This window comes from Mobula hypostoma, chromosome 1, assembly GCF_963921235.1.
Source record: "Mobula hypostoma chromosome 1, sMobHyp1.1, whole genome shotgun sequence".
In the NCBI taxonomy this organism is placed as follows: domain Eukaryota; kingdom Metazoa; phylum Chordata; class Chondrichthyes; order Myliobatiformes; family Myliobatidae; genus Mobula; species Mobula hypostoma.
The window spans coordinates 106,121,030-106,137,388 of NC_086097.1; the positions used below are offsets into that span (position 1 = coordinate 106,121,030).

The window sequence follows — 16,359 nt, forward strand, 5'->3', positions numbered from 1 at the left end:
TTGGGTGAGTGGGCAAACTCATGGCAGATGCAATTTAATGTGGATAAATGTGAAGTTATCCACTTTGGTGGCAAAAATAGGAAAACAGATTATTATCTGAATGGTGGCCGATTAGGAAAAGGGGAGGTGCAACGAGACCTGGGTGTCATTATACACCAGTCATTGAAAGTGGGCATGCAGGTACAGCAGGCGATGAAAAAGGCGAACGGTATGCTGGCATTTATAGCGAGAGGATTCGAGTACAGGAGCAGGGAGGTACTACTGCAGTTGTACAAGGCCTTGGTGAGACCACACCTGGAGTATTGTGTGCAGTTTTGGTCTCCTAATCTGAGGAAAGACATCTTTGCCATAGAGGGAGTACAAAGAAGGTTCACCAGATTGATTCCTGGGATGGCAGGTCTTTCATATGAAGAAAGACTGGATGAACTGGGCTTGTACTCGTTGGAATTTAGAAGATTGAGGGGGGGATCTGATTGAAACGTATAAGATCCTAAAGGGATTGGACAGGCTAGATGCGGGAAGATTGTTCCCGATGTCGGGGAGGTCCAGAACAAGGGGTCACAGTTTGAGGATAGAGGGGAAGCCTTTTAGGACCGAGATTAGGAAAAACTTCTTCACACAGAGAGTGGTGAATCTGTGGAATTCTCTGCCACAGCAAACTGTTGAGGCCAGTTCATTAGCTATGTTTAAGAGGGAGTTAGATATGGCCCTTGTGGCTACAGGGGTCAGGGGGTATTGAGGGAAGGCTGGGTTCTGAGTTGGATGATCAGCCATGATCATAATAAATGGCGGTGCAGGCTCGAAGGGCCGAATGGCCTACTCCTGCACCTATTTTCTATGTTTCTATGTTTCTACCCCTAACTGGAAAAGTGTGTATGGAACCGGAGGAGATAGCAGAGGTACTTAATGAGTACTTTGCTTCAGTATATACTACAGAAAAGGATCTTGGCAATAGTAGGGATGACTTGCAGGGGACTGAAAAGCTTGAGCATGTAGATATTAAGAAAGAGGATGTGTAGGAGCTTTTGGAAAGCATCAAGTTGGATAAGTCACTGGGACCAGATGAGATATACCTCAGGCTACTGTCGGAGGCTAGGGAGGAGATTGCTGAGCCTCTGGCAATGATCTTTGCATCATCAATGGGGGTGGGAGAGGTTCCAGAGGATTGAAGGGTTGTGGATGCTGTTCCATTATTCAAGAAAGGGAGTAGACATACCCAAGAAATTATAGAACAGTGAGTCTTACTTCAGTGGTTGGTAAGTTGATGGAGAAAATCCTGAGAGGAACGATTTATGAAAATTTGGAGAGGTACAATATGATTAGGAATAGTCAGCATGGCTTTGTGAAAGGCAGGTCATGCCTTACGAGCCTGATTTGAATTTTTTGAGGATGTGACTGAACACATTGATGAGGGTACAGCAGTAGATGTAGTGTATATCGATTTCAGTAAGGCATTTGACAAGGTACCCCATGCAAGACTTATTGAGAAAGTAAGGAAGCATGAGATCCAAGGGACATTGCTTTGTGGATCCAGAACTGGCTTGCCCACAGGAGGCAAAGTGTTCTTGTAGACTGATCATATTCTGCATGAAGGTGTGCCTCAGGGATCTGTTCTGTGACCCCTTCTGTTCGTGATTTTTATAAATAACCTGGATGAAGAAGTGGAGGGATGGGTTAGTAAATTTGCTGATGACACAACGGTTAGAGGTGTTGTGGATATTGTGGAGGGCTGTCAGAGGTTACAGTGGGACATTGATAGGATGCAAAAATGGGCTGAGAAGTGGCAGATGGAGTTCAGCCCAGATAAGTGTGAGGTGGTTTATTTTGGTAGGTCAAATATGATGACAGAATATAGTATTAATGGTAAGACTACTGACAGGGTGGAGGATCAGAGGGATCTTGGGGTCCGAGTCCATAGGACACTCAAGGCTGCAGCGCAGGTTGACTCTGTGGTTAAGAAGGCATATGGTGCATTGGCCTTCATCAATCGTGGGATTGAGTTTAGGAGTCGAGAGGTAATGTTGCAGCTATATAGGACCCTGGTCAGACCCCACTTGGAGTACTGTGTTCATTTCTGGTCACATCACTATAGGAAGGATGTGGAAACCATAGAAAGAGTGCAGAGGAGATTTACAAGGATGTTGCCTGGATTGGCGAGCAAGTCCTATGAGAATAGGTTGAGTGAACTCGGCCTTTTTTCCTTGGAGCAATGGAGGATGAGAGGTGACCTGGTAGAGGTGTATAAGATGATGAGAGGCATTGATTGTGTGGATAGTCAGAGGCTTTTTTCCAGTGCTGAAATAGCTAGCACAAGAGGGCACAGTTTAAGGTGCTTGGAAGTAGGTACAGAGGAGGTATCAAGGGTAAGTTTTTTTACGCAGTGATGAGTGCGTGGAATGGGCTGCCAACGACGGTGGTGAAGGCAGATACGATAGGGTCTTTTAAGAGACTCCTGGACAGGTACATGGAGAATAGAAAAATAGAGGGCTATAGGTAACCCTAGATAATTTCTCAGGTAAGGACATGTTTGGTACAGTTTTGTGGACCGAAGGGCCTATATCATGCCGTAGGTTTTCTTCAATGTTTCTAAGATGCAGGAGGCAAGTACCTGGGTGACTTTCAGGAAAGGGAAAGGTAAAATGTACCACTTTATGTAGATACTGTTGGGGGGAGGGGGAGCGACCTAACAGGGAGAAGCCATAACGAACAGGTCTCTGATACTGAGACTGGATCTGTGGCTCAGAAGGGGTGGGGGGAGTGGAAGAAGAGACAAGATATAGTGATAAGGGTTTCATTGGTTAGGGGAACAGAAAGGAGGTTCTGTGAATGTGAATGAGATTTCCAGATAGCTTGTGCCAGAGTGAGGAATATCTCAGTTGGTGTCCATAGTATACTTAAATGGAAAGGTGAGCAGCCAGAGGTTGTGGTCCATGTTGGTCCATGGGTAGGAAGGGTGACAAGGTCCTGCAAAATGAGTTCAGGGAGTTAGGTGCTAAGTTAAAGGACAGGACCTCCAAGGTTGTGATCTCAGAATTGCTACCCATGCCACGTGCTACTGAGGCCAGAAATAAGAAGATCATACAGATAGCACATGGCTAAGGAGTTGGGCAGGAGGGAGTGCTTCATATTTTTGGATCATTGGGCTCTCTTCCATAGAAGGGATGGAACAGAAGGGATGGTTTATACCTGAACTGGAGAGAGACTAGTATCCCAGTGGGGAAACTTGCTAGTACTCCACGGGGGGTGGGGGGTGTTTAGAGTTGCAGGGACTGGGAACAAGAGCACCAGAACAGATAGTGGCGTCATTGTGGAGATAGATGTTGTTAAACCTACATGCAAAGTGAGCAATGAAAAGGTTGTGCAAGGTTCTGAGTTGCGTATTTTTCAAAGTAACTACTGTAGAAACAACGGACGAGCTGAGGGCATTGATCAGCACACGGAATTATGGCGTTGTAGCCATTAGTGAGACTTAGTTGCAGGAGGGACAGGATTGGCAGCTGAACATTCCAGATCTGCTGTTGTTTTAAAAGTGACAGAGCAGAAGGGATTAAAGGGGGAGGGATGACATTACTATTCAGGGAAAATGTCACAGTAGTGCTCAGTCAGGACAGACTGGAGAGCTCATCTAGTGAGGCTTTATAGAAACACAGAAAACCTACAGCACAATACCGGCCCTTCAGCCCACAAAGCTGTGCCGAACATGTCCTTACCTGAGACATTAACTAGGGTTACCCATAGCCCTCTATTTTTCTGAGCTCTATATACCTGTCCAGGAGTCTCTTAAAAGATCCTATCGTATCTGCCTTCACCACTGTCGCCAGCAGCCCATTCCATGCACTCTTCCATTCTCCATGCAGAATATGACCCATTTACAACCATTCTTTGCCTTCTTTGGGCAAGCCAGTTCTGGATCCACAAAGCAATTTCCCCTTGGATCCCATGCCTCCTTACTTTCTCAATAAGCCTTGTATGGGATATCTTGTCAAATGCCTTGCTGAAATCTATATACACTACATCTACTGCTCTACCATCATCAACGTGTTTAGTCACATCCTCAAAAAATTCAATCAGGCTCATAAGGTATGACCTGCCTTTGACAAAGCCATGTTGACTATTCCAAATCATGTTATGTTTCTCCAAATGTTCATACATCCTGCCTCTGAGGCTCTTTTCCATCAACTTACCAACCACCGAAGTAAGACTCACCGGTCTATAATTTCCTGGGCTATATCTAATCCCGTTCTTGAATAAGGGAACGACATCCGCAACCCTCCAATCCTCTGGAACCTCTTCCGTCCCCAGTGATGATGGAAAGATCATTGCCAGAGGCTCAGCAATCTCCTCCATCACCTCCCATAGTACCCTGGGGTACATCTTGTCTAGTCCTGGTGACTTATCCAACTTGATGCTTTCCAAAAGCTCCTACATATCCTCTTTCTTAATATCTACATGCTCAAGCTTTTCAGTCCACTGTAAGTCAACCCTACTATTGCCAAGATCCTTTTTCGTAGTGAATACTGAAGCAAAGTACTCATTAAGTACCTCTGCTATCTCCTCCAGTTCCATACACACTTTTCCACTGTCACACTTGATTGCTCCTATTCTCTCACATCTTATCCTCTTGCTCTTCACATACTTGTAAAATCCCTTGGGCTTTCCCTTAATCCTGTCCGCCAAGGCCTTCTCATGGCCCCTTCTGGCTCTCCTAATTTCTTTCTTGAGCTCCTTCCTGCTAGCCTTATAATCTTCTAGCTCTCTATTGGATAGGAAAGAGTTTGTCAAATGCGTTCAGGAACATTTCCTTAATCGGTGCATAGAAGTCCCAACTAGAGAGAGGGTGATACGAGATCTCCTATTGGGAGGTGACAGAAGTTTGTACAGGTGAATACTTTGCGTCTAGTGATCTATAATGTAATAATGGAAAAAGATAGCTCTGGTCCTCGGACTGAGATTCTAAATTGGAGAAAGGCTAATTTTGATGGTCTCAGAAAGGATCTGTCAAGTGTGGATTGGGAAAGGTTGTTTTCTGTAAAAGGTGTTCTTTGTAAATGGGAGGCCTTCAAACGTGAAGTTTTGAGAGTACAGAGTTTGTCTGTTCCTGTTGGAGTAGAAGGCAAGGGCTTTATGGAATGTTAGTTCTTGAGAGAAATTGAGGCCTAGGTGAAGAAAAAGAACATGCAGGTAGGAACAAATGAAGAGTATAAGAAATGCAAGAGAACTCTTAGGACGAAAATCAGGAGGGTTAAAAGAAGGCATAAAGTTGCTCTAGCAGACAAGGAGAATCCTAAGGGCTTCTACAGATATATTAAGAGCAAAAGGATAACAATGAATAAATTCACACAAAGAGTGATGAGTGTGTGGAATGTACTGCCAGCGAAGGTGGTGGAGGCAACTACAATAGGGTCTTATAAGAGACTCTTGGATAAGTACATGGAGCTTAGCAAAATAGAGGGCTATGCGATAGGGAAATTCCAGGCAGCTTCTAGAGTAGGTTACATGGTTGGCATAGCATTGTGGGCCGAAGAGCCTATAACGTGCTTTAAGTGTCTATGTTTCTATGTAAATTGGTCCTCTGGAAAATCAGAATGGTGATCTATGTAAAGAGCCAATTGAGATGGAGGAGGTTTAAGTGGACTTTTTTGCATCTACAACGTTTGTATATTTATTCCAGAGATGGATATAAATTCTATAGAAATGAGGCAAAGCAGCAGCGAGCTCATGGACCCTATACAGCTTACAGAGGAGGAGGAGTTTGCTGTCTGAAGGAAAATTAGGGTGGATAAATCTCCGGAGTGTGACAAGATGTGCCTTTGGACCCTGTGGGAGATGAGTACCAAAATTGAAGGGGCTCTAGCAGAGATATTTAAAACATCCTTAGCCATGGGTGATAAGTCAGAGGATTGGACGATAGCTAATGTTGTTCTGTTATTTAAGAAAGGCTCTAAGAATAAGCCAGGAAATCATAGTCATGTCAGTGAGCCTGACATTAGTAGTGGGAAAGTAATTGGAAGGTATTTAAGTGGACAGGATATATGAGTACTTGGACAGTCGGGGACTGATCAGGGACAGACAGGGGACCGATCAGGGACAGTCGGGGACTGATTAGGGACAGACAGGGGACTGATCAGGGACAGTCGGGGACTGATTAGGGACAGACAGGGGACTGATCAGGGACAGATAGGGGACAGACAGGGGACCGATCAGGGACAGTCAGGGACTGATTAGGGAATAGTCTGGGACTGAGTAGGGATAGTTGGGACTGATTAGGGATAGTCAGTATGGCATTGTGTGTGGTAGGTCATGCCTAACCAGTTTTCTGAGAAAGTTACCAGGAATGTTGATAAAGGCAAGGTAGTGGATATGTCTACATGGACTTTAGTAAAGCCTTTGACAAGGTCCCGCATGGGAAGTCTGTTAAGAAGTTTCTATCGCTTGGCATTCAAGATGAGGTAGTAAATCGGATTAGACAGTGGACATTTGGAAGAAGCCACAGAGTGGTAGTGGAGGGTTGCCTCTCTGACTGGAAGACTGTGACTTGTGGTGTGCCACAGGGATCAGTGCTGGGTCCACTGTTGTTTGTCATCTATATCAATGACCTGGATGATAATGTGTTAAACTCGATCAGCAAATTTGCGGACAACATCAAGATTGAGGGTATAGTGGATAGTGAGGAAGATGATCAAAACTTGCAGTGGGATTTGAACCAGCAGGAAAAATAGGCTGAGAAATGGCAGATGGAATTCAATGCTGACAAGTGTGAGGTGTTGCACTTTAGGAAGACCAACCAGGGTAGGTCTTACACTGAGTGATAGGGCACTGAGGAGTGTGGTAGAACAAAGGGATCTGGGAATACAGATCCATAATTCTTTGAAAGTGACGTCACAGGTAGATAGGGTTGTAAAGCATGCTTTTGGCAAATTGGCCGTCATAAATCAATGTATTGAGTACAGAAGTTGGGATGTATGTGGAAATTGTATAAGACATTGGTGAGGCCTAATTTGGAATATTGTGTGGAGTTTTGGTCATCTACCTACAAGAAGGATGTAAGTAAGATTGAAAGAATGCAGAGAAAATTTACAAGGATGTTTGTTGCCAGGACTTGAGGATCTGAGTTATAGGTAAAGGTTGAATAGTTTAGGACTTTATTTCATAGAACCCAAAAGAATAAAGAAAGATTTGAAAATTATAGATAGGCTAAATGCAAGCAGGTTTTTTCCACTGAGTTTGGGTGAGACTACAACGAGAGGTTATGGGTTAAGGGTGAAAGGTGAAATATTTAAGCAGGACATGAGGGGAAACTTCTTCACTGAGAGGGTGGTGAGAGCGTGGAATGAATTGCCAGCACAAGTCACGGGTGGTGGGGTCAATTTCAACACTTCAGAGAAATTTGGATAGGTTCATGGATGAGAGGGGTATGAAGGGCTACGGTCTGGGTGCAGGTTGATGGGACTAGGCAGATTAATGGTTCAGCACAAACTAGATGGGCCAAAGGGCCTGTTTATGCGCTATAGTGTTCTATGACTATGATGAAAATTGCACAAAAATGCCTACAGAGAATTTTGATCATAAAGAGAATTACATCTTTCTGCTTTGCATTATTTTCTGCGAGAACTGCTCAATTTGTCAGGTGCTTTTTTGTAAGGTAAAATGCAGAGGTTTGTAAAATCATATAATCTATAACACATTCTTATCATACATACATAACTAACAAAGTGTTTGTTTTTTCTTTTCACTCAAGGGACATGAGCTTTGCAGGCATTTAATTGTCCACCCCTAAAACTGCCCTTGAGAAGGTGGCTGCAGCCTTCTGGAATTGGTGCAGTTTTTGACATGTGGGGATATCCGTAATGCTGTCAGGGAGGGAGTTGCAGCATTTTGACCCAGCAATGGAAAAGGAAAGGTGATACACAGTCATTCCAAGTCAGGATGGTGTATGGCTTCAAAGGTGACCTCCAGGAAGTGGTGTGCCCATGCTTTTGTGCCCTTATCCTTTGAGCTGGTAGAGGCCATGAGTTTCAAATATTCTGCCTATGGTGAGTTAGAGTATAAGATGCAGAAGCAGATTTAGGCCATTCAGCCAGTCAAGTCTATTCTGTTATTTCATCATGGCTGAAATATTATCCCTTTCAACCCCATTCTCTTACCTTCTCCCTGTAACATTTGACACTCTGACTAGTCAAGAACCTATCAATCTCTGTTTTAAATACACCCAGTGACTGGCTCCACAGCTGTCTGTGGCAACAAATTCCACAGATTCACCACCCTAATGAAATTCCACCTCATCCCAGTTCCAAAAGGATCTCTTTGTATTCTGAGGCTGTACTCCTAGACTCGCTCACTATAGGAAGCATCCTCTCCATCTATCGAGGCACTTCAATATTTGATAGGTTTCAATGAGATCCCCCTCGCATTTTCCTAAATTCCAGTGAGTACAGGCCCAGAGCCATCAAACAGATACTACGGTGCATTCTGTAGATGGTACAATCTGCTGCCATTTTTGCTGGTAGTAGGGTGAATGAATGCTTGTAGATGTTCTGCAGTAATAGGGTGAGTGAATGCTTGTGGACGTTCTGCTTGCTGGTTGTTGGGTGAGTGAATGCTTGTGGACGTTCTGCTGGTTGTCGGGTGAGTGAATGCTTGTGGATGTTCCTCTGGTTGTCAGGTGAGTGAATGCCTGTGGATGGAGTGCCTTTCAGGCAGGCTGCTGTGTTCTAGGGTATTGAGCTTCTGGAATATCGCCAAAACTGCTGAATTGTCTTGTAGGTAGTGGACAGGCTTTGGAGGTGAATTAGGAGGTGAGTTACTCACCACAGGATTCTTGTCTCTGACTTGCTCTTATTGCTAGATTGTCTACTCAAGTTCAGTTTCCAGTCACTGATAACAGGCAATCGATAGTTGGGGATTCAGTGATGGAAGAATGTGGAAGTGTTAGGGAGGGTGCAGAGGAGATTTACCAAGGTGCTGCCTCAATTAGAGAGCATGTCTCAAAAGGATAGATTGAGTGAGGTAGGGCTTTTCTCTTTGGAGCGAAGGAGGATGAGAGGTGTACAAGATGATAAGAAGCATAGATTGTGGACAGTCAGAGACTAGTTCCCAGGGCAGAAATGGCTAATATATTTTTAAAATGATAGGAGGAAAGTATGGGGGGGGGGAGGGCATCAGAATTAAGTTTATTTTACACACAGAGTGTTGAGTGTATGGAATGCACTGCCAGGGATTGTGATAGATGCAGATACAACAGGGACATTTAAGAGGCCCTTAGATAGGCATATGGATGATTGAAAAAGGGAGGATTATGTAGGAGGGAAGTGCTAGATTGATCTTGGGGTAGGTTGAAAGGTCAGCAGAACACTGTGGGCCAAAGGGCCTGTACTGTGCTATAATGTTTTATGCTCTACAAATGTTCCACAGAATATCAGGGATAATAGCTGTGTTTCCTCTTATTGGATATTATATTGCCAGGCATTTGTATGTTGAATGTTACTTGGCATCAGTCAGACCAGGCTGGGGTACTGTGGGTAACTTGCTGCATTTGAATGTGGGCTGCTTCATGTTATGAGGAGCTGTGAAGATGCTGAACATTGTGTTATCATCAGGGAACATCTCTACTTTGAACCTTATGACTGAAGGAAAGACACTGATGAAGCATATGAAGATGGTTGGGCTTAAAACATTACCCTGAGAAAACCGCGCAGGGATATCCTGTGAGGAATCCTGGCTGCCGTGAGGAATGCCTGCAGAGTTATCCGTCAAGATAAATGGTGAAAAATCACAAATATAAACTTGTTCTAACATAGGAGAACAGATGGGGTTTGTGATTTGTATTGATTAGGCCAGTTTAATTAGCATTAATTCATGCCTTATGTTATTTTATTAAAGCCAATCTGTGCTGAAGTTTTTCAGTTTTATTGCCCAAGTGCTTAGTGTTAGGGCAAAGGAAATAACTCTTGTTTGGGTACCTACACAGAGCTAACATCAGTTAGTTTGTTCATCTAAGAATGAGCCGTTTGATTTTTCTGCAATCTGGAAATTCATGAGCCTTTTACCAAACTATTGGGTCAAGAGTACACGTTTTCTTATCCATAATTTTAATGTGAAAATACAAAAATAACTATTCCATTTTAAATCATCCTTTTTTTGACCTGAGACTGTTCTTCTCCCTACATTTTATCTTTAATAGTTTAAAACTATTTTCTGGTTTTTAACATGTGCCCAGAAGTCAGCTGCAATAACAGAGAGTACAAAATAGAATCTTACTGTTGACGATTGCAGTAGGTAAAATGGATGCCATGGCTGCTTGTTGAGGGAGCAGCTGTATGGTATCCAGGAGGCGTGCTGGATACATGCCCTCTGTGATAGCCATTTGGCTGACAGCTTGCAGCCTTGAGTCAAATTCCACAGCAAATGCAACCAGCTCCTCTCCTTCCAGAAGCATTTTTGTCATTGTGCACCAAAGCTGCCCACCTGGACAAAAAGAAAAGGGAAACAGTTTTAAGGCTTGGCTGAAAGTTTCGTGTCTTACAAAAGCAATCTGATCTTTAATTATAACATGTAGGCCAAGTTCTCTTCTAGCTGCTGCCATCGGGAAGGAGGTACAGAAGCCTTAGGTCCCACACCACCAGGTTCAAGAACAGTTATAACCTTTCAACCTTCAGGTTCCTGAACCAGCGTGGATAACTTCCCAACACTGAACTGATTCCATAGTCTATGGACTCACTTGCAGGGACTCTACAACGCCATATTATATATTTACCATTTATTTATTATTATTAGTATCATTTTTTTTGTTTTTACACATTGGTTGTTTGTCAGTCTTTGTGTGTAGTTGTTGATTGTATTTCTTTGTTCTACTGTCATTGCCCACAAGAAAATGAACCTCTGGGTAGTATATGGTGATATATGGTACGTAGTTTGATAATGTATTTATTTGAACTTTGAAGATCTTGATAAATTTGTTGCTATTAGAAAAGTAAAACATTACACCATTCTTCCAACCAATCTAGCTATGTTCCTATTCTCTCACACTTATATTGGTTTTCATTAAGACCATAAGACAGAGGAGCAGAATTAGGCCATTTGGCCCATCAAGTCCGTGAACAAAACAGTTTCAAATGCACTCAAGTAGAATATCTGATTTTAACTGTGATTCTGATCGGGGCAGTTCTGCTCTCTGTGTGGGCTTGATTTTGGTGATATTTTAAGTTGAGACAATAAAACTAACTTCTTCAGGTATATATAAATAGAAACCATAGAAACTACAGCACAGAAACAGGCCTTTTGGCCCTTCTTGGCTGTGCCGAACCATTTTCTGCCTAGTCCCACTGACCTGCACACGGACCATATCCCTCCATACACCTCCCATCCATGTATCTGTCCAATTTATTCTTAAATGTTAAAAAAGAACCTACATTTACCACCTCGTCTGGCAGCTCATTCCACACTCCCACCACTCTCTGTGTGAAGAAGCCCCCCCTAATGTTCCCTTTAAACTTTTCCCCCCTCACCCTTAACCCATGTCCTCTGGTTTTTTTCTCCCCTTGCATCAGTGGAAAAAGCCTGCTTGCATTCACTCTATCTATACCCATCATAATTTTATATACCTCTATCAAATCTCCCCTCATTCTTCTACGCTCCAGGGAATAAAGTCCCAACCTATTCAACCTTTCTCTGTAACTGAGTTTCTCAAATCCCGGCAACATCCTTGTAAACCTTCTCTGCACTCTTTAAACCTTATTTATATCCTCCCTGTAATTTGGTGACCAAAACTGAACACAATACTCCAGATTCGGCCTCACCAATGCCTTATACAACCTCATCATAACATTCCAGCTCTTATACTCAATACTTTGATTAATAAAGGTCAATGTACCAAAAGCTCTCTTTACGACCCTATCTACCTGTGACGCCACTTTTAGGGAATTTTATATCTGTATTCCCAGATCCCTCTGTTCAACTGCATTCCCCAGTGCCTTACCATTAACCCTGTATGTTCTACCTTGGTTTGTCCTTCCAACGTGCAATACCTCACACTTGTCAGTATTAAACTCCATCTGCCATTTTTTAGCCGATTTTTCCAGCTAGTCCAAGTCCCTCTGCAGGCTCTGAAAACCTTCCTCACTGTCTACTACACCTCCAATCTTTGTATCATCAGCAAACTTGCTGATCCAATTTACCACATTATCATCCAAATCATTGATATAGATGACAAATAACAATGGACCCAGCACTGATCCCTGTGGCACACCACTAGTCACAGGCCTCCACTCGGAGAAGCAATTCTCTACCACCACTCTCTGGCTTCTTCCATTGAGCCAATGTCTAATCCAATTTACCACCTCTCCATGTATACCTAGCGACTGAATTTTCCTAACTAACCTCCCATGCGGGACCTTGTCAAAGGTCTTACTGAAGTCCATGTAGACAATATTCACTGCCTTCCCTTCATCCACTTTCCTAGTAACCTCCTCGAAAAACTCCAATAGATTGGTCAAACATGACCTACCACGCACAAAGCCATGTTAACTCTCCCTAATAAGTCCTAGTCTATCCAAATGCTTGTAGATTCTGTCTCTTAGTACTCCCTCCAATAACTTACCTACTACCGACGTTAAACTTACTGGCCTATAATTTCCCGGATTACTTTTCGATCCTTTTTTAAACAACGGAACAACATGAGCCACTCTCCAATCCTCCGGCACCTCACCTGTAGACAGCGACATTTTAAAGATTTCAGCCAGGGCCCCTGCAATTTCAACACTAGTCTCCTTCAAGGTCCGAGGGAACACTCTGTCAGGTCCCGGGGATTTATCCACTTTAATTTTCCTCAAGTCAGCAAGGACCTCCTCCTTTTCGATCTGTACAGTTTCCATGATCTCACTACTTGTTTCCCTTAATTCCATAGACTTCATGCCAGTTTCCTTAGTAAACACAGACGCAAAAAACCTATTTAAGATCTCCCCCATTTCCTTTCGTTCCGCACATAGCCGACCACTCTGATCGTCAAGAGGACCAATTTTATCCCTTACAATTCTTTTGCTCTTAATATACCTGTAAAAGCTCTTTGGATTATCCTTCACTTTGACTGCCAAGGCAACCTCATGTCTTCTTTTAGCCCTCCTGATTTCTTTCTTAAGTATTTTCTTGCACTTCTTATACTCCTCAAGCACCTTATTTACTCCCTGCTTCCTATACACGTCATACAACTCCCTCTTCTTCTTTATCAGAGTTGCAATATCCCTTGAGAACCAAGGTTCCTTATTCCTACTCACCTTGCCTTTAATCCTGACAGGAACATACAAATTCAGCCCTCTCAAAATTTCTGCTTTGAAGGCTTCCCACCTACCGATCACATCCATGCCAGAGAACAACCTGTCCCAATCCACGCTCTTTAGATCCTTTTTCGTTTCTTCAAATTTGGCCTTCTTCCAGTTAAGAACCTCAACCCTAGGACCAGATCTATCCTTGTCCATGATCAAGTTGAAACTAATGGTGTTATGATCACTGGAACCAAAGTGCTCCCCTGCACAGACTTCTGTCACTTGTCCTAACTCGTTTCCTAACAGGAGATCCAATATTGCATCCCCTCTAGTTGGTCCCTCTATATATTGATTTAGAAAACTTTCCTGAACACATTTTACAAACTCTAAACCATCTAGACCCCTAACAGTATGGGAGACCCAATCAATATATGGAAAATTAAAATCCCCTACCACCACAAATTTATGTTTCCTGCAGTTGCCTGCTATCTCTCTGCAGATTTGCACTTCCAATTCTCTTTGACTATTGGGTGGTCTGTAATACAATCCCACTAATGTGGCATACCTTTCCTGTTTCTCAGCTCCACCCAGAAGGACTCAGTAGACAAGCCCTCTAATCTGTCCTGCCTGAGCACTGCTGTAATATTTTCCCTAACAAGCAATGCCACTCCCCCACCTTTCATTCCTCTGCCTCGATCACATCTGAAACATCGGAACCCTGGAATATTAAGCTGCCAGTCCTGCCCCTCCTGTAGCCAAGTTTCACTAATTGCTACAACGTCATAATTCCATGTGTCAATCCACGCCCTCAACTCATCCGCCTTCCCCGCAATACTCCTAGCATTGAAATATATACACCTCAGAAGATTTTTACCACCACTCACAACCTTTCTATTAGTGCATTTGCTTGAACTTTTAACATCATTTATTTTCACCCCAGCCACACTATCAGCTCTGGTACTGTGGTTCCCATCCCCCTGCAAATCTAGTTTAAAGCCCCCCCCCAATAGCATTAACAAACCTCCCTGAAAGGATATTGGTCCCCCTGTAGTTCAAGTGTAACCCGTCTCTCTTGTACAGGTCCCACCTGCCCCAGAAGAGGTCCCAATTATCCTGAAATCTGAAACCCTGCTCCCTACACCAGTTCCTCAGCCACTTGTTCATCCTCCAGAGCATCCTACCCTCACTGGCACGTAGCACAGGTAGCAATCCTGAGATTACCACCCTCGAGGTCCTGCTTTTCAACTTCCTACCAAGCTCTCTATACTCACTCTCTGAATAAATCTCTGAATATTCTCTCCAACTACCAACTTACATCATCAATTACTATTGTTGTTCCCTTTTAGCATGAAACTTGCAAGCAGCAGTGACCACACTCCCAAATGGATAGACTCTGAGATGCTATGAAATATCCTATGGATGTGAATGGTTCTGTATCAATGCAAGCTCTTTTTCAATGCTATTCCATGGGAAATTAATTAATCCCCCCATGCAAATGTGATAGGCTCTGGCTCTTTATAGTGAACAAGATCCACTGATAGAAGTCAGACAAGAAAAAGAAAGCAGTTATCAGAGTAATCATTTCAAAATACAGATGAATGGGGCAGGAAATAGGGTTATTTTTGACATATCTAGAATTTTCAGCTTAGTTTACAGAGACTAACAAATTTCTCAAAATGGAAATTAACTTAAAGCAGCATGATGCATATGTTGATATTAGAACACACAGAGATACTTTGATAGGTTTTTAGTAACAGGCTGGTGCACTCAGTCACACTGGCCTCTCTGGGTCCAAACAAAGGTGTAACTGGTCATTCCTTGCGCCTTTTGTGCAATCGCAAGACACTGCTGGATATTGAGAACATCAAGTGCTGCAGGTTTGTCCCACTGCCGGGTTGTTTGATGGCGGTGGAGCTGGACTTGTTGCGCACTATGTTGCCAGCGACTACAGACACCCAAGGAGGAAGGCATCGAGGGTCCAACAAACGGTGCAAATGGTGCATCGATGTTTTTCCCATGATCACAAGATCCTGTAAAACATTGGTAATTTAGAATACTGCAAATCCAGTTCACTGACGAAACCGACACCGTGTGAGCTGTGTGGCGTCGATTGTCACGCGGGCCAGGGAAGGAGACAGTGTGGGAGAGAGCTAGAGCCTGTGCTGAGTTGGTCAGTGTTTGCTTGGTGGAAGATGAGTTGGATTGCATTTACCTCCAGCTGCATTAGTGCATGGTGAGGCATAGTGTGCTATCAATCTACTGGCCACGACACTAAGGGATTTATATATATAGTTTGTGTGACAGTATGTTTACTGCTATCATAATTATATTGCTGTATGTGCTGTGTGCTGTATATGACTGTTGGTAATGTGCTTTGCACCTTGGCCCTGGAGGAACGCTGTTTCATTTGGCTATATTCATGGGTATGGGTAAATTACAATTAAACTTGAACATGAACAATCAAACTAGGCTGAAACTGGGACATGGAAGAAGTAAGGTAATGCTTCTAAACTCCAATTTCATAACTACTACTGTCTTTAGAATTCCTACATTCAAACATACGAGTTAGGAGCAGGAATAACTCCTCACAAGCCTGAAATTATCTGCAATCTCAACTTTGTATTGCTGTTTACAAATCATAGAATCAACCACTGAAATCTGCTTACCAGTTCTGTGCCAACTACCGAGCACCCAATCGTCTAATCCTGCAATAATTCTGTTATATTCTCTCCATATCTTCATCAACTCTTCCACACTAGAGGCAATTTTTACAGTGACCATCTTTGGCACGTGGGAGAAATTGGTGAATGTGAATTTGACATTTCTGCTGGTTTCTCTTTTGTATTTGACCTTTGACTCTATATAATTTCTGGAAATTCAGAAACTGCTTTTCTTGTGGCAGAATGTAGGCACTACACAGCTGATTTCCTGGAATTAAATTTTGGGCACAGGTGTAAAGCACCTCATCCATCCATAAGGGATTTCTTATTCCACCAGAGGAATTTTATTGCACTTTTACCATCAGTAAGCTTTAAGATCTTTTGAATCTGATCAGCCAGATTATTTTTACCAGATGATGATTATAAGATTTAGGAGCAGAATT

The 16,359-nt window shown here is 43.1% G+C and overlaps 1 protein-coding gene across 2 annotated transcripts in view; it reads right to left on the bottom strand.

The window, feature by feature from the left end:
* zfpm2a (zinc finger protein, FOG family member 2a) overlaps nucleotides 1-16,359 on the bottom strand; it is a 1,018,220-nt gene that overhangs the window by 25,600 nt on the left and 976,261 nt on the right. For both annotated transcript variants that reach the window (XM_063033489.1, XM_063033571.1), the window contains one exon: nucleotides 10,258-10,464. In XM_063033489.1, coding sequence (XP_062889559.1) covers nucleotides 10,258-10,464 — 207 coding nt within the window. The remainder of the gene's footprint in view (nucleotides 1-10,257; nucleotides 10,465-16,359) is intronic.